This window comes from Geotrypetes seraphini, chromosome 1 (genome assembly GCF_902459505.1).
Source record: "Geotrypetes seraphini chromosome 1, aGeoSer1.1, whole genome shotgun sequence".
NCBI classification, from domain to species: Eukaryota; Metazoa; Chordata; class Amphibia; order Gymnophiona; family Dermophiidae; genus Geotrypetes; species Geotrypetes seraphini.
The window spans coordinates 508,802,448-508,824,062 of NC_047084.1; the positions used below are offsets into that span (position 1 = coordinate 508,802,448).

A 21,615-nucleotide genomic window follows, 5' to 3' on the forward strand; every position below is an offset into this window, starting at 1 on the left:
AGTTTCCAGAATAGAGCCAGACCCAACCCCAACCCCTGATGACTTAGGCATTTCCTATAGGCTTTTCAAGCATCGAGGTTCATTGGAACTTCCTTGTCCCCTGCCTTGTTATGGGACTTTGGCCAAAGTTTTTTTCCCCTTTCCCAGGGCTTTCCTAAAACACTGAGGTTTCACGTGTGTGTGAGAGAGTATCTGTCTAGGGAAGGGGTAAAACGCAGCCCTCACAGATCTCGCGGATCTCAACCGCACATCCTTAAAAATCCTCATTTATTGACAGCTGAGATTTCAGATTTCATGTCTGCAGGTCCGCATTTTAGCCCCTCATTCCACCGCTGTAACTGTTGCCATTTCTGACCCCACAGAACTTATTAATAATAATTAATTTGAGGAAACACTTCAGCTAAGGGAAGTCTGCATTTTACCCCAGAGCTGCGGCAGGAAAATTTATTTTTGCTTAGTTCAACCTGGTCTTGAACCCAGCTCAACAGGGCCCAAGACAGCTGTCCTAACCGCTAGGCTCCCTTCTTAGCCTATGAAGTAATAAAATTTTGCCACTTTTAGTCTCAGCATGGGCTATGGCTCCGACAGACCTCCATGACACTTTAAGTCTGATGGATCCTAATGCTTCTCCCTCCCTATTCTGAGACTAAAAGTGGCACGGACCTCAGGGCAAAAGTTTTACCATTTTTAGTCTCAGTAGGGGGGAGGGGGGAGAATCATTAGGATCCATCAGAGCTATAGTGTCATGGAGGTCTGTCAGAGCCATAACCTATGCTGAGACTAAAAGTGAGGACCTGCAGACATGAAATCTGAAACCTCAGCTGTCAATAAATGAAGATTTTTAAGGACATGCAGTTAAGATCCACGTTTTACCCCCTTCCCATCTGTCTATACTTGCACATGAAATGAAATACCTAAATAGTTATAAGTTCCCTTCAGTGGTTATCACTCAATAAGAACAGGAAGCTTAGTCAGAACCAAACCCTTCAGTTTCACATGGCAGCCCAAAATACTATTACAGACACACACTGCGGCCTGACATCAAATCGTTTAGAAGTGAAAGCACAAGAAGCTAAATTCCTTCTGCTCATTAGTTCTGGGTGGTTTTAACTTGAATCCTAGCCAGTTAGGCACATGCTTTGATGTTATTTATTACGCACCTCATTTACTTTTATAGTTTTTGATGTAATTAATCAGGAGAAATGTTGATGCTGCTTTTAGTTACAGCTTGAGCCAGACCAGGATGCAACATGTGGCGGCAGTGTGTAGAAGGAATCATTTCCAAATGTCTCTAGCCTGTTAGGCAGCGGTGTTTGCTCCTGGCTGAATATTTCTGGCTGGCAGGAGAGACGTCTGCTTCTTCTGCTCTTCCTGAACGCTCTGCAACATTGTTCGCCTTCTGCCTTCCAGCCTCTCATTCCATTCTCGCCTTAGCCTATTAACAAAAATCAAGCAGTCTTCTCAGCAAAAATGGCTCTCTCTTTCAGCAATTATACATAGTGCCGTTTGGCCTTCCAGATTAAAAACTCAGGGCCTCTTTTGTAAAGCCGCAGAAGCAATTCTCCCGCAGCAAATGCACCAAAGCCCATAGGAATGGAATGGGCTTTGATGCATTTGCCACACGGGAATCAGTACCACGGCTTTGTTCAAGAGGCTGTCAGTGAGAAAGAAAAGTGGGAGCACAAAAAGACATTTTCATGCTGCATTATGATGCTTTTGCATTAACCAACAGTTTTAGATGAGTTACAATCTATCTGTGCCCAAATGCTTCACTATATTGTTGTACAGGTAATTTTTATTATTTTTTTTTTTTGTTAATGGAAATGGGTTGGAGACAGCATAGGGTTCCTCCTTCTCCAGCTGCCAAGGTGAAAAGGAAGAAGATTTGAATAGCTCTTAAGTCAGGGATCTGGTAAAAAAAAAAAAAAAATTACCATCGATGCAGTGGTGTAGCGAGGGTGGCACCCCTCCCCCACCCTCATCTCTGCCCTCCTGCTCCTTCCCCAATCCCCCCTGCTGCGCACGCCCCCTTCTCTTCCCCATACCTCTAGTTGTTCACCGCCATGAGTAACAACTTGAGAATGCTTCTTGTGATCCCGGCGACTCTCCCTCTGACGTCACTTCCTATGGCACCCGGAACCACTGATAAAAATCTGGCTCCAACTCCACCTTCTTTTTATTTATTTAGGAACCTTGTGATTCACATTTCATGATCATAGTGGGTAGTGGATTAACTGTTGGGCTATCATGTTTCTATGTTTCTATAGCTAGAAGGATGCTAGGTTGCATAGGCAGAGGTATGGCCAGTAGGAAAAAGGAGGTATAGATGCCCCTGTATAAGACTTTGGTGAGACCTCATTTAAAATATTGTGTACAATTCTGGAGGCCGCACCTTCAGAAAGATATAAAAAGGATGGAGTCGGTCCAGAGGAAGGCTACTAAAATGGTACGTGGTCTTCATCATAAGGCGGATGGGGACAGACTTAAAGATCTCAATCTGTATACTTTGGAGGAAAAGCGGGAGATGGGTGATATGATAGAGACGTTTAAATACCTACATAATGTAAATGCGCATGGGTCGAGTCTCTTTCATTTGAAAGGAAACTGCAATGAGAGGGCATAGGATAAAGTTAAGAGGTGTTAGGCTCTGGAGTAATCTAAGGAAATACTTTTTTACAGAAAGGGTGGTAGATGCGTGGAACAGTCTCCCAGAAGAGGTGGTGGAGACAGAGACTGTGTCTGAATTCAAAAGGGCCTGGGATAGGCACGTGGGATCTCTCGGAGAGAGAAAGAGATAATGGTTACTGCGGATGGGCAGACTTGATGGGCCATTTGGCCTTTATCTGCCGTCATGTTTCAGCTTATGGGGGTCAGCGATTGTCATGGCACTGATTACTGCAGGCAGAATTTGACCTAAACTAAAACTAAACTAAACTAAAGCTTAACTTTGTATACCGAGTCGTTATTCTGAGAAAGCTTGACTCGGTTTACAGCAATTAAATAAACAGGAAATGATTTACAAATGATAAATAGAAGATAATAGCATCCCATGCGTGGCTTGTCTTGTATCCTCCACTCAGTTTTTGTGTCTTTGTTTTATACCACAGGTGTCAAAGTCGGTCCTCGAGGGCCAGAATCCAGTCGGGTTTTCAGGATTTCCCCAATGAATCTACATGAGATCTATTTGCATGCACTGCTTTCAATGCATATTCATTGGGGAAATCCAGAAAACCCGACTGGATTCCGGCCCTCGAGGAGGGACTTTGACACCCCTGTTTTATACTGATGACTCGTAAGTGACACAAATGTGCATATCTGTTTCCCCTGGAAAAGGTACCCAGCACAGAAACACTGATAAACACTTATTTTTGTACCTCTACAAACCCTCTAATTAACTGGAAAATAAACAGCTAAATTTACAATTTATTAGACACCTAAAAATAGAAGCCTTATCTATGAACACACATTATACAAGTAGCTTGTGTTTGAAAATGGGATTTGTTCCTGTGGTGGGCTGAAAAGTAAGAGATAATTATCAGTAGGCAGCAAAATACTTGAGTACACTTGAACTTAAGCAGCTGTGGAAGCTACTGATTTTCAACTCTCTCCAGGTTCTTTAAGAACACTTAAAAAAAATTGGGGGGAGAGAGTAGGCAAAATCCAAACAAATTCTCTATATCAGCTGGCTTGCATAATTTTAAAGAGTGCATTTTTTGCCCATGAATTTAATTTCTGGCACATCATAGAGGGGCAAAACTTCCACAGAAACCCATCAGATGAGCAAAAGGTAAATTTGGACTTTCCCTGGAAAGTGCTGTGTTTAAGAAACGGGCAAAATGCCTATGGCAGGGGTAGGCAATTCCGGTCCTCGAGAGCCGGAGCCAGGTCAGGTTTTCAGGATATCCGCAATAAATATACATGAGATAGATTTGCATCTCAAGGAGGCAGTGCATGCAAATCCATCTCATACATATTCGTTGTGGATATCCTGAAAACCTGACCTGGCTCCGGCTCTCGAGGACCGGAATTACCTACCCCTGGCCTATGGGAATCATACTTTCAAATATTGCCTTGTGCCTTATGCTTTTCATAAGTTGTGATGCCATTTAACAAAGGACCCCAAAACTGGAAGATGGCCACTCACTTCTCCAGGGCGCTTTGCTTTGTTCGGTTATCTTCATTCCGCCGTAGAAATTTATGCTTCCCAATTTTATCTTCCCAAAAGTTTTTCAACCAGTCTGTGTCCTTGTGGGTTATAATACGATGTGTCAAGTGATTTTTATTCATTTGCTGAAAAAGTAATTTTTAAAAAAGCAATGAAAAGTGCCCCTTTGTCTTTAGAATTCTGCAACAGAATGAATAATAGTAACTCAGTACTCTTTGAAGTTTAGTTCATAGATATATAATAACACGGGGCTCCTTTTACTAAGCTGCGATAGTGTTTTTAGTGCACGCAGGATTTTAGCATGCGCTAAACCTGTGCTACGCGGCTAGAACTAACACCAGCTCAATGCTAGCGTTAAGGTCTAGTGCGCACGCCAATACAGCGTGCGCTAAGTGCATGCTAAAACCGCTATCGCAGCTTAGTAAAAGGAGCCCATAGTAAACGATAGCAAAGACCAATTGGTTTATCCAGTCTGCCCAGTTATTCTGCTCACTCTGCTATGAATACATATCAGCTGCCAGCCACCTCAAAATTTCTCCTTATTTATATATTTTATTTAATACAATATTTATATGTCTCCAAAGAAATAGTCCAATCACTGAACAACATAAAGGCTACATGTCAACCAAACTTACCCCATATGTACCAATCAGACCTCTCCGCTCCCAGGAAGAAATATGCCTCCAACCACCCCCGGACCATGCCCTACAACTTCAGATTGCCAGATGCCGATCCTACTTACACTTTCTACCAAACCACTGGAACCAATTACCCCCACAGATCAGATCCCTCGAAGGGCTCCTGAATTTTAGAAAAGCAACCAAAACATACCTGTTTACCAAATCCCTTGCCTACTACCTTATGTTTAAAAAGAGAAATGTACAGAAAGGGTGGTAGAGAGAAAGAGATAATGGTTATTGCGGATGGGCAGACTAGATGGGCCATTTGGCCTTTATCTGTCATCATGTTTCTATGTTTCTGTATTAGAACTTGACCATCTGTACTTGGCATACCAGGACAGTCACATTGTATTATAAACAAGACATATTATAATGATTGATTGTATATTATGTGTGTTTTAACCTGTAAACTGTCCTGACTACCTATTATGTATGTTCAACCTTTAACCTGTTCTGAGCTTGTTCGGTAGAACGAGATACAGTATAAATAGAATTAAACAAATAAAAGGTAAATAAATAAATATAATACACAGATGTCACAAAAATACATATTTTAAAAAACAGTACCTGCCAATCTAGTCATTCTGCTATTCTGTGTGGAACAGTGTATATAAGATCTCCACTACTCACTCTTCACAAGCCTTACCACAAGACTATATAGTACTCTAACTTAGGGTTACCGTATGGCTCCAGAAAAAGGAGGATGGATTAAGACATCCAGGTTTTACTTCCGTTGCTTTCAACACAGGCCTAAGAGATTGCTCTCTGTGCTTGGGCTTTAGGACTGCTTCTGATCCCTAAAGTTTGGTAATCGTATTTTGCTTATTGACCAACTTCTGATGCAGGCATTATATGCCGAAACATGACTTATGTTGGGCCAATAAAGACAAGTCCCTGTTCATTGAGCCCTTTGTGGTTTTTTTGCTGTAGTGTTTGATGTGCTCAGTGTTTGCTGTAGTGCAGTGTTTGCTGTAGTGTTTGGTGAGATGAGATTACAACAGCAGCCAATACATTAGCCTTCAAAGGATGGGTTAAGTTCTCAGGCACTTAGTCTAGAGACCTAAGGAGAGAAAGCTAACTAAGCCCCAAAACCATAGAAGATATCTCTTTTTCTCATTCTTAGTGGCTGTCAGCATCCTTTGCAATAGCATCCGTTTGGTGATAAATAGGTTTCTTATTCCTTGGCTCAAGCTACAGTATGTTCTCAGAAAGCCAGACCAGACACCTGCTTGGTATTAGGAATAACTCAGAAACGTCCCCACAAGGCACAGATTCAGTCTGCTAGAAGCCATAAATAATCAGCTTCTGAAGCCTTCCCTGTACTACACTTTGCACAGAGAAGTACAGTTCATAGATGTTACCGACAATTCAGTCCCTTTCCTCAGAGAGATATGTACCACCATCAACAATTCATCTCTTTTCTCATTTGGACTTAAAACTCTCCACAAAGCCTGGCATCAGCTTTACTCCAATGGTCTCTAGGAGCCAGATTCTGTAAATGATGCCTAAATTGGCATGCACCTTGAAAAATGGTGCCGGCTGTAGGTCACTCACACTTAGGCACCATTTACAGAACCATGTCTAATGGCGCCTATCTCAAAACTTACGTGCCGATAAGGTAGGCCAGGGTTTTTCTGGCTTACATTGTTGTCACTTAAGTTCTTTAGGAAATCGTGTCTACTGATGCCTAGCGGCCAATTCAATCTTTTTTTCTCTCCCAATTATGAGCTTGTTAAGTCTTATTTGGGTAATTAATGTAGGCGCATAGCTTAGATGCCTTTTACAGAATCTGGCCCTAGGTGACTATTCTGGACCAATCAGGTATTGTATAATGAGGGGCCCTCTATGCCTTATAGATGGTACTCTTATTAGGGCTAGTACAGGATGGCTCGCTAATGAGGTGGCTAATGAGGATTACCTCATTTCTGTGTCTTCTGTGTGAGCAGCTCTTCCCCAAAGTATACAGGGGGAGGACCATAGAGCCAGTGTAGGGGTTCAGCAAGTGCTTGAAGAATGTCAGCCAGAACAGTGCTACAGAAAGTCCAGCAGTATCAGTGATAGTATTTCTCAGAAATGATGGTTCATGGTCTGGTCATACTTCAGGCCTGCATAAGGGAGGGGGTTACAAACTTTCTGTGGCTACACAATTAGGGGTGCGATCACAAAAAGATTGATTAGTACGGTTCTAGGACTTGCACATTTCTGAGGCTGATCCAGATCTCACGTCATTTTGGCAACAAATCTCTTTAACCACCTCAATTCTATCTATATCCTTATGATGATAAGGTCTTTAGAACTGGATAAAGTACTCTATGTAAGTTCTCATGAACACTCACAGAGTCGCACAGAGCCGTATTTATGCTTCGCAACATCCCTCGGGGTTTTCATCTCATTATTACATAACCCATGGCAATCTAAATATTGCTGCAGTAAAGAAAGCCAAGCTGTGTTCGCGCCCTGTCAGTCACTGTGTTAGCACCCTTTCAGTTATGTTAAGGGGCAAATAATGCAACTTAAAGCCTTATCACAGCGTGATAACTTCCCCGCTTAATGCTAATAATTTGTTTTGTATTCCTGCTACCTGATGATCTAACAAGTATTTCTCTTTTTTTTGCTATCCAATTAAGTCCTTAGGTTATATTTGTGACAAGATAAATTCCCTAGGAGAAGAAGCATTCTGTTCTTAAAGGATAGTTTTATAGTGCCTATTAGTTTTAATGATAAGACAATGGACTTCTCCAATTCTTACTACTTCAGATATTTTTCTGAAATAGCTGTGTAGTTAAATTTGATATACCACCATTCATACAAAAATGCAGGGAGATTTACTTTATGGAAAAATGAATATAATCCTCTTAATCCTCATTCTGTTTTCTTTTAGCCCAAGGAATCTAAGTTATATAATATAGGATACTAGTGTTTAAGCCCGTTACATTAACGGGTGCTAGAATATATGGCTGTCTGTCTTTCTTTCTTTATGTCTCTCTCCCTGCTCCTGTTTCTTTCTTCCTTTCTTTCTGTCTTTCTCCCTCCTGCAATTTTTTTCTCTCTCTCCCTGGCACCCTTTGCCTGTCTGTCTTTATTTCTGTGTCTCTCTGGTCCCCTGTCTGTCTTTATTTCTGTCTGTCTCTCTCCCTAGCCTCCTTTGTCTGTCTGTATTTCTTTCTGTGTCTCCCCCCCCCCACTTTCCTTTGCAGAAGCAGCAGTGCTATTTCCCTTCCCCTCCAGATCCCTGTGAAGTAGTAGCAGCATTTCCCCCCACCCACCCCCCATTCCCTTCCCTCCCCCCCCCCACTTTCCTTTGCAGAAGCAGCAGCGGTATTTCTCTTTCCCTCCAGGTCCTTGCTGAAGCAGTAGCAGCATTTTCCCCCACCCCCCATTCCCTTCTCTCCCCCCCACTTTATTTTGCAGAAGCAGCTGTGATATTTCCCTTCCCCTCCAGATCTCTGAGAAGTAGTAGCAGCATTTTCCCCCACCCACCCCCCATTCCCTTCTCTCCCCTACCACCACTTTCCTTTGCAGAAGCAGCAGCGGTTTTCCCTTCCCCTCCAGATCCCTGCTGAGTAGTAGAAACATTTTCCCCCACCCCCCATTCCCTTCTTACCTTGAGCTGCCTTGCTCCGTTCGGCCCCTCCCCCTTCCCTTCCCGTGTGCTGGCCTGCTGCGGCTGAAGGTTTTTTTCGGCGACTCCTCCTGTTAAAACTCCCCCCCCTCCCGCAACCGCTCCTGTTCAAAGCGGCCTGCTGAGGTTCGCGGCCGCTGTAACGAACCTCGCAGGCCGCTCTCCAACTCGGTAGCATGTTCCCTCTGACGCGATTGCGTCAGAGGGAACGTGCTACCATGTGGAGAGCGGCCTGCGAGGTTACAGCGGCCGCGAACCTCAGCAGGCCGCTTTGAACAGGAGCGGTAGCGGCTGTTGCAGGAGGATTGGGGGGGGGGAATTCGTGAGCGGCGGCAGGACCATGAGGCGGGATTGAGTTTTTCGGCTTCCCCTATCTGGGGAAACCGCCGTGCCGAACTGAGCTGCGCGTGGGGCCGTAGTAAGCGCGGGGCATGCTGCAGTCTTGGCGGCCACGGACATACGGATCATGGAAGCACGCTGATAAGACTGCGCATGCGCCGCCTACGGTTTTATTATATAGATTGGCTTCCACAGCACCTTGTAGAACCTTTTACAAAAGCTACAGGAAGCGCTAATGTGTGCTTACTGCAGCTTAAAATGGTGTACCATGGTGTCCTGTGGTAATATGTGAATGTGTGTGTGCAAATCACATGCTAAAATATTTTACAATTTTTCCTGAAAGGGACATGTCTGGGGGCGGAGACTGGGTATGTTCATGCAAATCATTAGTGTATCAGCATTATCACGCACTAACCAAAACAGCATAGGTTTAGCATGTGAATCCCTACCTCCTACAAAATTAGGGGCTCAAGTGCTAATGGGAAAATAGGAAATTTGGTCATTTTACCTTTGTAGTAAAAGTGACCTTAGCATGGGGAAAAGATCTGCATAAGAGCAAGCTAATGTCATTTTTATACTTCAGTTTGGTAAAAGAACTCCTAGGAATCCCAAACTATACCTAGAACTCATTCAAAGGAAATCTAATAAAACAGCAGCTGAGAATACCATACTTTGAACTTTTTCTTAAATAACAAGTATGAATGTATATGCAGTAACTGGGAAACAACTGAAAAGCTGCAATAGCCCGGATGCCCTGGGAAATAGCTGCCCAGTTCCTGTGGGCATGCCCTTTTGTAAAGGTTACGGATGTGTGTGAATGCAGCACCTATTAGATAAACATGGGAAAAAAATCCATAGTGATACAGCTCTCTTTAAAATACAAAGACTAATTAAAAGCACACTCCCGCAACCAGAAAAAGTTATTAAACCTGACTAATTGATTGCATAGTCTGTTGCCTTGTCATCGTCATCGATCTGTAAGATAAATCCAGTCTGTCAGTGTTCCCTTTTAATTAGAAATAAGCCACACTCATTGCTGTTGCTTCTTCAGATTTGTGGAAGAGGCTGATTTTTATTTGTAAAAACCTGTTAGAACCAGCTTGTACTGTTCTAAGCAGGCATGTATACTGGGAGCTGATATGAATAAATTGAGAGTTAATAATAATAACAACAACTTTATTTTGTATACCGCAGTACCACAAACAATTCAGAGCGGTTTACAGCGAAGATACAATGAGGACTGTACATATTCAGTAAAGGTGTTTATACAGCGAAGAACAATGCAGATTTACCATGCAGGAGACTGTACATATACAGCAGAGATATTTATATAGTGGAAAAAAGCAGTGCGAGAGACTTATAGAGCAAAATGCAATGCAAGGGACAGAATAATGCGGTGAAGCGGTTTACTATGCAATGATAGTTACATATATGGCGAGGATGCAGGGTGGTGAATGAAAAGAAAAGCAACCAGTATCAATTACAGGATGGAAGTATTTGATTGAGGGGTAGAATTTGGTTATTTGGTGATGGGGGGGGTGTTTGAGAAATTACGGTAATATGATAATCATTAGTTTCATTGACTATATTACTTTTCTGAAGAACTTGTAACCTAGAGGTTAAAGCCCTGGGTTAACAACCAGACAAGCAGGTTCAAATTAGAGAATGACACAGGGACAAATTTGTCCCCGTCCCCACAGAAATCAATTTCCCTGTGCCGTCCTCGTGAGTTTTACTGCTGACCCTGCCCCTGCCCCATTCCTCTAAGCTCTGCCTTACCCACACAAGCCTCGAACACGTATGATTTTAAAGTGTTTGAGGCTTGCAGGACGGAGCTTGCAGGAATGGGACAGGGACAGGAAAAGAACTCGCGGGAACGGGACGGGAAAATGAGCTCCCGGGGGGACGGGGAAAAATTTGTACCCCGGGTCATTCTCTAGTTCAAATGCCACCATTGCTCCTTGTAATTTGGGCAAGTCAGTTAATCCTCCGTTGCCTCAATTTAGAAAAACGCCGGGTTTTTCTAAACTGCACTGGAGGTTTTTAGCGTGGGCTGGCAAGATAAATGGTCCTCTTGAGCTGATGTAAGCTGATTGAAAAGGTACCAAAAGCGGGCTTACAAATAACAAAGGTAAAGGCTATGGAGGGACAACTTTCACTTTTGAAAGTTTTAGGCACTGTTGGGTCAGTCGATGGACACTATGCAATATTTTTTTCCCACAACATTTCTGTTTCTCATGTTCTACAGCCTAAAAACTGCAGGTACCTAAAGTGGGGTATGTGAATGTTGCTATTTATATGTGTGCCATTGTTCCTGATCAATCAAGTCAAAACTAGATAATTGCTACTTTTAGAATATATATGTAATGTTTGTGATTTTTATTTTGGCAGTACATTCATATTTGTGAGGCTAGGGTACCTCAGAATGCCATCCTGGTAACAGTCCTCATAGGACCTATTACCGCCTCTTTTTTATATGGATTTTTAAACATTTTTTTCTTTATTTCTAAACTTTCTACTTAATTCAATTCATAATTTTGTCTCTTTGTAGTTAATAAATAGCAATGTTGTGCTTTAAGCGGTTGCTAGACAAACAATTTTACTTATCTCTAAGTATATAAAGTTCTTCAGTGGAAGAAATTTTTAGTCAAGTTGGCACCCTGTCCCTAAAGAAAATTAAATGTGAAACGTGGCTCATCGGAGTACGAGGTGGTGCTTGGAGTAAGTAAAATTGTTTGACTAGCAAACGCTTAAAGCACAACATTGCTATTTATTAACTACAAAGAGACAAAATTATGAATTGAATTAAGTAGAAAGTTTAGAAATAAAGAAAAAATTAAAAAAATCCATATAAAAAAAGAGGGAGGAGAGACGGTAATAGGTTCATAGACAACAGCGCGAAAGACAAAAGCGTGCGCCGACAATTGAGCGCAGTGCGCGCTGCCGCGCCGCTCTAAATTACAGTTTTTAGGGGCTCCGACGGGGGGTTTTGTTGGGGAACCCCCCCAGTTTACTTAATAGACATCGCGCCGGCGTTACTTAATAGACATCGCGCCGCTTTGTGGGGGTGTTGTGGGGGGTTTGGGGGTTGTAACCCTCCACATTTTACTGTAAACTGAACTTTTTCCCTAAAAACAGGGAAAAAGTGAAGTTTTCAGTAAAATGTGGGGGGTTACAACCCCCCACACCCCCCACAACACCCCCACAAAGCGGCGCAATGTCTATTAAGTAAAGTTGGGGGGTTCCCCCCACACACCCCCGTCGGAGCGCTAAAAACAGTAATTTAGAGCGGTGCGGCGGCACGCGCTGCGCTCAATTGTCTGGGTGCGCCTTTGTCCCGGCGCGCTTTTGACCTGACACCACGGTAATAGGGTCCTATGAGGACTGTTACCAGGAAGGCATTCTGAAGTATCCCAGCTTCTCAAATAAGAATGTACTGCCAAAATAAAAATCATATATATATTCTAAAAGTAGCAATTAGCTTATATCAGATTATATATATATTCTAAAAGTAGCAATTAGCTATTTATATGTGGACATGCTTTGAAAATGACCTCTTGAGGCTGATGAATAATTTAGCCCTCCTCCCCCAATCATCAAATGTGATATAACTGTAAAAGTTCTGGTTCTGTAGCACTGCATGCTCTTTTCATAGGTGCTGATTCATCTATTATGTTTTCTAAGACATAAGAGCTGCCTATCATGTTTCTGAGACTGTTGAAAAGAGCTCTATAAAAAGGGAACAGTCACATTTCTCGCCATAAATGTTCTCGATCTGGCATAAAACTTGATACCAATACTCTCAGAAGAAACCCTGTAAATCTGTGGTCAGATTACTGGCCGCTGTGGTATACTGTCGAGTCAAGGACACGAATGGCTCTGCATACTGTAAATTATATAAATTTTTATCCTACTTGGCCGATATTTGACTATAAACTTAAGTTACTTTTTACAGCATCATGTACATTTACATGCTTGCATAGAACGAGCTCTCAATGAACTGTGCCATCCAATCCTGCAATATAACAAAAGCACCATAAATATATTTAGAAAAAGACAGATTTCTCACCTCTCCCATCTTCAGTCACATGTAACTTTACCTAGCAGGAAAAAGAGACAAGACATGATGTGCCTTACTTCAAGTCTTTGTGACAATACCACTTTCCCATGCACTGAGCATTACCCTCGTCTTTTTGTGGTGCTGCTGTCTTGCCCTGTAGGCATATGGTGCACATTCTGATTTCATGGAAACATGTCTTTGAATCATGTAACTCTGGAACTATAAATTCTACAAATGGCACTCAAAAATTGGCACCGAAAAAAAAATTGGTGCTAAGCGGCATTCTATAAAGGGCGCTTTGAGATGAGCGATCTTTATAGAACAGAGCTTAAAGCCGATTCTCATGCCTAAAGTTGAGCACTGGTATGTATGCCAGCTGAAACCTGGTGTAAATGCTGGCACACAACTCATCAGAATTTAAAATATTGGGTCTGATGACGATTTGACACATAAAGCGCTTGTGTTAGCAGTGAGTAGTGTTGCTGAGGTCTGTGAGGAGAGTGAACCTGGGGGTTTCTGGAAAATTTACTATGATACTATTATCCCTAAGTATGCGCTGTATATTTTTACTATGCCATCCGTATGAGATCTGGCACACAACTCATGGCATTTGGGTGCACAAATGGTGTTAGTCTTCAGAGTTTTCCTAACTGCCCATGCTCCTCCCCTTCCTATGGCCCCTTTTGAGTTGCATTCTGTGGAATTTAGGCACTCAGGGTTATAGAATACTGCGTAAGCAGATGTGAGCGCAAATCCAAAATGAGTGTCAGTTAAGTGCAGCTATTGATTGTTAAGGCCCATTAATTTATACCTGACAGCTCATTAACTCATTTGGTTACACATGCATCTTGGATCTGTGTCTAAATCTGGTTGAAAGGGAGCAATGCTATAGCTGGGTGCCTCCATTTAGATGCCCTGATGCTGTGCAGTTAGAGCCCATTGTATAATGGAATCTGCAGTGGCATGGCAAGGGGATCAGATTGCCCTGGGCGCAGTCTTGGCAGGGGCGCCAGCACTTCTCTTCTTCTCCACCTCTTCAAATCTTTGTCAGCAGGGAGCAGCATCTCCTACCTGCTGCTCGTGCCAACCTCAGCTTTCCTTCTGACATCACTTCCTAGTCGCGGGACCAGGAAGTGATGTCAGAATGCCAGCTGAGGCTGGCACAAGCAGCAGGTAGGAGATGCTGCTCCCTGCTGGCGAAGATTTGAAGAGGCATGAGGGGGATATGTGGCAGGCACAGCAGGTCAGAGTGCAGGGAGCAGGGGGTTGCATTGTGCAGAGATGCCCTGTGCCCTTGCCCCAGGCACCTCCTTCCCCTGCTATACTGCTAGGCATCTGGAATACTAGCATAATCTGGTATCAACACACCTTACAGTTGTGCTTTACACTAGCCATAGAGCTGGCATAACTATAGTTGGTTGGAAGGGGGTATAGGGGGGTTGGTTGGAAGGGCATTGGTGCAAAATTTAGATTCACAAGCAGTCCGGGCAATGAGCAGCTGAACTAAGACAGTTACCGCCAAAATTGAAAGTGCCCCACAAAGAGAAGATATGATAAGTGTGATCTCTATCAGTTTTAATATGCTTAGCGGCAATCTGCTTTAATAAGGCTCATGGCGGTGCGGGACTGAGTGCTATAATGGTCCCGCTGGCAACCATTGCTTGGTGGTGGTCTGAGCACTTCACTACATTTTACATTAATAGTTAAGAGACATTATGCGTGTTGTTATTGAAATGTGGCACCCTGTGATATAATGTGATATATAGAAAATCTTGAGACACAGGGTTATTTTATGAAGCTGACCTCTCTAGTAACAATAATTGTTTGTTAACTATAGTTATGTAAATGCCCGTTGTCTGTTGGTGCTCCATCCGTGTGTAGGCTCCCCTTGCAAATTATGTGCACTGTCACACACCATCTTACAAAATGGTGCTTTGGTGTCTTGCTAGCACTTTCAGGCTAGTGTGCAAATGCTAGTATTATGAAATTTTGCATACACAAGGAATGTTTAAATACTGGCAACCAGTTACAGAATTGTCCTTCACACTTCCCATAATTACACATGACAAATCATGACCCGTGGCCACTCAGTGATGCATCTTCTGCCTGTAATCCACAGTGTCTGCAGTTAACAATTCCAATAAATCTCCTTCTAATTAAACGGCTGCTGGTTTCATTCTTTGTTCTGGTATACTGTGGATAATCCCATACATGATGAACAGGTAAAATCGGGATGTGAGAGGTTTGGTAGTTACAATTAGGGCTTCTCTTCTTAGGTGATTATAAATAATAGATTTAGGATTTTATTTTCATCAGTGTTTTTCTGCCTCAGGTACTATTGCTGGGTGCCTTTGCGGTGGAATCAAATATGTATGCTTGTGCCACTTAGGGCTCCTTTTACGAAGGTGCACTAGCGTTTTTAGCGCACGCAACGGATTAGCGCGCGTTATAGCGCACACTAGCTGAAAAACTACCGCCTACCAAGAGGAGGCGGTAGCAGCTAGCGCACGCGGCATTATAGCGTGCGCTATGCCGTGCGTTAAGGCCCTAACGCACCTTGTAAAAGGAGCCTTTAGTTCAGAAAAGGCACAAACACTGATCGGACAAGCTAGAGGAGGTGTAAGAAAATTCTAGCCTAGAAGGGAGTAATTTTATAAACTGGATACTAGCATTGATATTTTTCATGTTCTACAGCCTAAAAACTGCAGGCACCTAAAGTGGAAATTTCTGGGGTTAACATAAGAACTTAAGAACAACCATACTGGGTCAGACCAATGGTCCATCTAGCACAGTATCTTGTTTCCACAGTGGCAAATCCAGGTCACAAGTACTGGCAGAAACCCAAATAGTAGCAACATTCCATGCTACTGATTCCAGGAAAAGCATTGGGCTAATTGCTTATTTTATTGATAAGCAGCAGAACAGATACCACCTAAAACAGGAGTGGGCCACCACGGTCCTTGAGGGCCACAACACAGCTGGGTTTTCAGAATTTCCACAATAAATATGTGAAAAAATTGATTTGCATGTACTGCTTCCATTGTATTTGCATAGATCTCATGCACATTTAATGGTGACTTAGGCACATAAATGATTAGAATTCGAACATATATGCACATGCACACACATATACAGTTAACCAGAACTCAAGCAACCAGCAAAAAAATAAAATAAAATAAATTTCTGGCAGAAATTTAAGTGTAAACTTGGCACGTAACACCTAAGTACGCCCATAGCTTGCCTAACACAGGTCCGATATTCTGTCTGGAACAGTTTAAGGTATGACATAGTATGGAGTATAGTATTAGTTAGGCCTATTTTTAATATTTATTCTCAAGCAACCAGAAACTACGTTTATCCATCATCTACCAATTCCCATGGGTGCCAGTTAACTGAGAGTCTACTGTATATCACAATTCCATCTAAACACTATTCTGTAGCTTTATGTATATTATAATGGGCAGTTGACATGTGGGTATACTAAAGGTAAAAATCCAAAATAATACAAGAATTAATTGCATAGTGAAATAATTTATAAAAAGAGAAACAAACAATGAACATAGATATGCACAAAGTTGTGTGCATAAGTTCCAGAATACAACTTAACAATAGAATTCAGTGATAATTGGCTGTAATTTGGCTGTAATTAGTGTTAATTGGCATTAATTAGCAGTTATGTGCATAACTGCCCTTGGTAGTCTACAAATTGTAAGGTCCTTTTATTAACGTGTACTAATTGATTTAGCGCATGCTAAATGCTAAGGTGCCCATAGAATATAATGGATGCCTTAGCATTTAGCATGCGCTAATCTTTAGCACATGCTAAATCGGTTAGCACGCCTTAATAAAAGGACCCCTGTGTTTGTAAAATCCATAATGCATAACTACAAGGGGATGTAGACCAGGGAGGGGCACGGATGGGTCAGGGGTGTGTCCAGCAGTTATGCACACATATTATAGAATACTTGTAGCTATGCACTTGACAGCAGTTATGCAAGAGCGTTGACACCAGCCATTGAGCTAGCGTAAATGCACGTGGCTAGTGTTAGGTGCATAACTGCGAACTTATGCTTGTATACTGTAATGGCAATTACACGAGTAATTGCTGATTTAGAATTAATTCTTAGTGCATAGTATCCTGGCACCTAATTTTGAGTGACCTGTAGAGAATTACCCCCTACCTGCATCACTTAAGTACCATCATTTATACCAGATCTATGGCTGGTGTGATTGTGTCCTAGTGCAAAGGCCCATGCTACGTATTCTATGAAGGAAAGTAAATGCCATTTTCCTTTGCTTCCAACAGGTGACACCCGAACTTAGTGGTACAAAAATGCTTTTTTACATTGTGGAAATTAAGAACCATAAAAAAATATTTTGATCCTTTATCGTTCAGACTATTGGTGCAGGCATTAGTTTTATCTATTTTAGACTATTGTAACATCATCTATTTAGGAGCACCCAAAAAAATTCTAAGGAATACAGCTGTTCGATTGATTTTTGATTTAAAAAAGAATGACCATATTAGCCAATATTATCGTTTACTTCATTGGCTGCCTTGGGAGGCAAGAGTATTATTCAAATTTTCTTATATCTGCTTTAAGCTGATATTGGGATTGTTTCCAGCTTACCTTTTTCCTCATTTTGTGTTGCATAGACCATCAAGAGAAACTAGAAACTTCTACTTATTTGCTTATCCAAAAATTAATAGGTGTAGATATGAGACCTTGTTAGATAGGACCCTACCATTTCAAGCTGGTAGGCAACAATCTTGGTTAGGTAAATGTATTCAGAAAGCTATGTTATCCTATTGCAGTTTTTGGAAATTAATTAAGACCACTTTGTTTGATAAGTTTATTACTTAGTGAGTTTTATTATTGAAATTCTATTTTACAAATATTTGCATTTTTTACTATATTATTGTATTTCACTGATTGTCCAGCTCTTTTTAGTGTATACCGCCTAGAACTTTTGGTCATGGCGGTATAAAAGAATAAAGTTATTATTATTATTACATCAGGGTATTTTGTCAGTTTTTACCAATTAAAACCTAAAAATCAGATGCCCTAGTTATAATGCACAAGCAGTATGTGGGTTAAGATTTTATCAAACTGTGCAGCTCTCAATTCTTTTTTTTTCTGTCTCTCTTTATAGAATTGTATTTGTCTTCTTGTAGAAATGGACAGAAAAGCCTTGAAAAGTTCCTGGGCCTCATTAAATACTGTACCAAGTTATCGACATGCTTCAGAAAGGTGGTGGGATTTTGTTTCAGGTTAGCTGACAGGTGCTATGGTGCTTGCCGTGATAAGTTGTCTAATAAGTGCATGTTACAGTATATTCGCAACCTCTCGGGCTTTGTCTTTTCCTTAGCCAAACAGAACAGGAACTAACTAAAGGTTGTAAATAAAGCCAAGTTTTCCTTTTGCATAGTGAAGTACATGCATTGTATGTGAAGAAATCACTGCTCACAATCTGAAAGCACTGAATTAGCTTAGTGTTACAGTGAGAATAATAAGGTAACGAGACCCAGTAAATATCAGAGTATTGCAATATAAAACCCCATCTTTATACCTGTTTTGCAAATAAACTTCAGATTTGCGATCCACAATGGCTATAATAATCTCTGGGCTTTATTATAAATCCATTTTTAATTGGGCAGACATTTGACCATACTAATTTGTTCCAGTATAATGGCATGCAAGCAATTAAAATTTCCAGACCCTGCAATAGTACCCTCGCCTCCAATGCTTTCTAATTAGTGATAACAGTCAGGTGGCAGAGTCGATATGCAATCAAACATTGTTCTAAAAGCCAGTGTATATAAAAGGGTAAAGAGCTTACTTTGAACAGGGATGCTTCTCTGAGCTCAGGCACTGCTCCCTTGAAGAAATGCTCCCTAGTGTGATTTAAAGCCTGATGCTCTAGCCGGAGGAATGGCTATTTGCCATCTTCCTGTCACTCACGCTTTGTTTGGTGAGTGTGACCCAAGCTATTTTAAAGATGTCTAGGAGCAGTGACCAGATTGTTCCATCACGTCTGCAATTACGAGACAGAACTGTCAGGAAGAACCTTGACTTACAGATCATATCAGAACTGTCTTCTCCTTGTTACTATAGCTGAACAGGAGAAAAGAGTGACACAACTCAAGACGGCACTAAGAACCTCTTTTTCACAGCAGAGCAGGATTAAGACAAAGGTGACAATGGCAGATGCCTAGGGCCCAAATATTTTGGAGGGACCCTCTCAGCTGTGCTAATTCAATGATATCCAAGGCAGAATTTTTTTTTTTTTTTTTTAAATCTCGATAGGCTACTGCCAGAGAGAGGGGAGGCGGAGGGCAAGGGATCCAAAGCCAGAGCTGCCAGCAGAGGTCTCTCTATTCTTCCCATCCCTGTTCATTATCCTCCAGTTGACTGCAGTGGGTGAGCAGTTCTTCTTGCTTGTTGCATCTTCCTCTGCCAATTTTCCCATACAGTCAGAGCCATATGGGGGCTCCATTTGTGGAAGTGTTAAAATGCATATATTATGGGGGGAGGGGAGAGGGGGGAGGGAGGCACAGCTCCAGGAAGTGATGTCAGAGGAAGAGACACTGGGATGTAGGAGGGGGAAATTACAGACCGGTAAGCCTCACTTCAGTGCCGGGCAAAATGGTGGAAGCAATTATAAAAAATAAAATTGTGGAACACATAGACAAACATGATTTAATGAGACGGAGTCATCATGGGCTCAGCCCCCGGAGATCTTGCCTCACCAATTTGCTTGACTTCTTTGAAGGTGTGAATAAACATGTGGATAAAGGTGAGCCGGTTGAGCTAGTGTATCTAGATTTTCAGAAAGCTTTTGATAAAGTTCCTCATGAAAGGCTCCTGAGAAAATTAAAGAGTCATAGGATAGGTGGCAAAGTTCAGTTGTGGATTAGGAATTGGTTATCAGATAGAAAACAGAGGGTAGGGATAAATGGTCATTTTTCTCAATGGAGGAGAGTAAACAGTGGAGTGCCGTAGGGGTCTATACTATTTATCTTATTTATAAATGATCTGGAAATTGGAACAATGAGTGAGGTGAATAAATTTGGATATGGCACTAAACTGTTCAAAATTGTGAAACCGCATGCAGATTGTGAAAAATTGCAGGCAGACTTTAGGAAATTGGAAGACTGGGCGTCCAAGTGGCAGATGAAATTTAATGTAGACAAATGAAAAGTGATGTACATTGGGAAGAATAATCCGAATCACAGTTACCGGATGCTTTGGAAAAGTATCTGGGTGTCATTGTAGACAATAGTAGTACAGATTGAGGGGTGGTTACGGGAGTATTTGGAGATGAACTTGGAGTGTGGGGCCTCACAGGAGGCGATTTGGGAGGGCTTGAAGGCTACCCTACGGGGCAGATTGATTGCTTTGGCCTCGGCTCGGCAGCGTAAACGTAGAGAGGCTGCGGCGGCCTTGTTACATACTATTGGGAGTTTGGAGAGTCTCCATAAGCGCCGACCTTGGGATATGATACGCGTGGGCGTTTGTTCCAGGCTCGCCGTGATCTCCAGGCGTTGGATCTGGAGCGCCTGCGCTTCCATCTGCTGCTGCTGCAACAGAAATATTTCGAGTTTTCTAATAGGGCTAGCCGTCTGGTGGCTCATAGATTGAAAGTGCGGCAGACGCGTAATCAAATTTTGTCTATTCGGGCGGCTTCTGGAGAGTTGTTGCGTAAAGATGATGATATTCGAGCCCGTTTTGTAGAGTTTTACTCACACCTCTATTCTCCGGAAGTGGCTGGGGCCTCGCATGATATCGATGGCTATTTAGCCTTGGTGGTGCTACCTAGGATAGCACTGGCAGATGTGGCCCGGCTGGATCGTCCCCTTACGTTGATTGAGGCTAGGGGAGCTTTGCGCTCCATGAAACTTGGCAAGTCACCTGGGATGGATGGCTTTACAGTACGCTATTATAAGAGGTTTCAGGATTTGTCGTTGCCTCCCCTGCTCAGCTTTCTTAATTCTCTGGAGGGCGGCAATGCGCTTCCGTTTTTCATGCGCTTGGCGGGAGTTACAGTTTTAGCTAAGGAGGGGAAGGATCCCCTTCAATGTGCATCCTATCGACCGATATCTCTGTTGGGGGTGGATACGAAGATATTTACATGGATTCTAGCGGATAGGCTGATGAGCTGGATTCCTCGATTGCTACATCCTGATCAATCGGGCTTTGTGGTGGGGAGGCAGGTGGGGGATAATACTCGTCGGGTTTATAACCTGTTCGAGAGGGCTAGGGGTGGCGGTCGGGAAGCGGTTTTCTTATCGGTTGACGCCGAAAAGGCTTTTGATAGGGTTTCCTGGCCTTTTTTGTTTAGGGTTTTAGATTCTATTGGTTTGGGACCTCGTATGCAGGAATGGATTCGGATCCTCTACACTAGTCCTGTTGGTTGTATTACAGTGAATGGGGGGTTATTCTGATATTTTCTCTTTGGGTAGGGGGACGAGGCAGTGGTGCCCTCTTTCCCCGCTCCTCTTTGCATTGACAGTAGAACCTTTGGCACAGAGGGTGCGGATGAGTCGGGATATCAGGGGGATAACGGTTCCGGGTTGTAGCTATAAGTTGTCTTTGTTTGCGGATGATCTTCTCTTTACGGTAGAAGATCCCGAGAACTCATTGTCGACTATCTTGAGGGAGCTGGAGGAGTTCGGAGGGGTGTCGGGGTTTCGGGTTAATGTTGGGAAATCTGAGCTTCTTAATGTTAATTTACCTCCGGACAGAGT

General features: G+C 42.4%; 1 protein-coding gene across 1 annotated transcript; it reads right to left on the reverse strand.

The window, feature by feature from the left end:
* Positions 1-747: 747 nt before the first annotated feature.
* FAM240A (family with sequence similarity 240 member A) lies at positions 748-18,821 on the reverse strand. The gene is made up of 4 exons (XM_033957881.1): positions 18,708-18,821; positions 12,876-12,906; positions 4,145-4,290; positions 748-1,435 (listed from the first exon to the last, which is right to left on the reverse strand). The coding sequence occupies exons 2-4, from the start codon at positions 12,882-12,884 to the stop codon at positions 1,300-1,302; spliced, it is 291 nt and encodes a 96-aa protein (XP_033813772.1). The 5' UTR covers positions 12,885-12,906; positions 18,708-18,821; the 3' UTR covers positions 748-1,299.
* Positions 18,822-21,615: the final 2,794 nt, after the last annotated feature.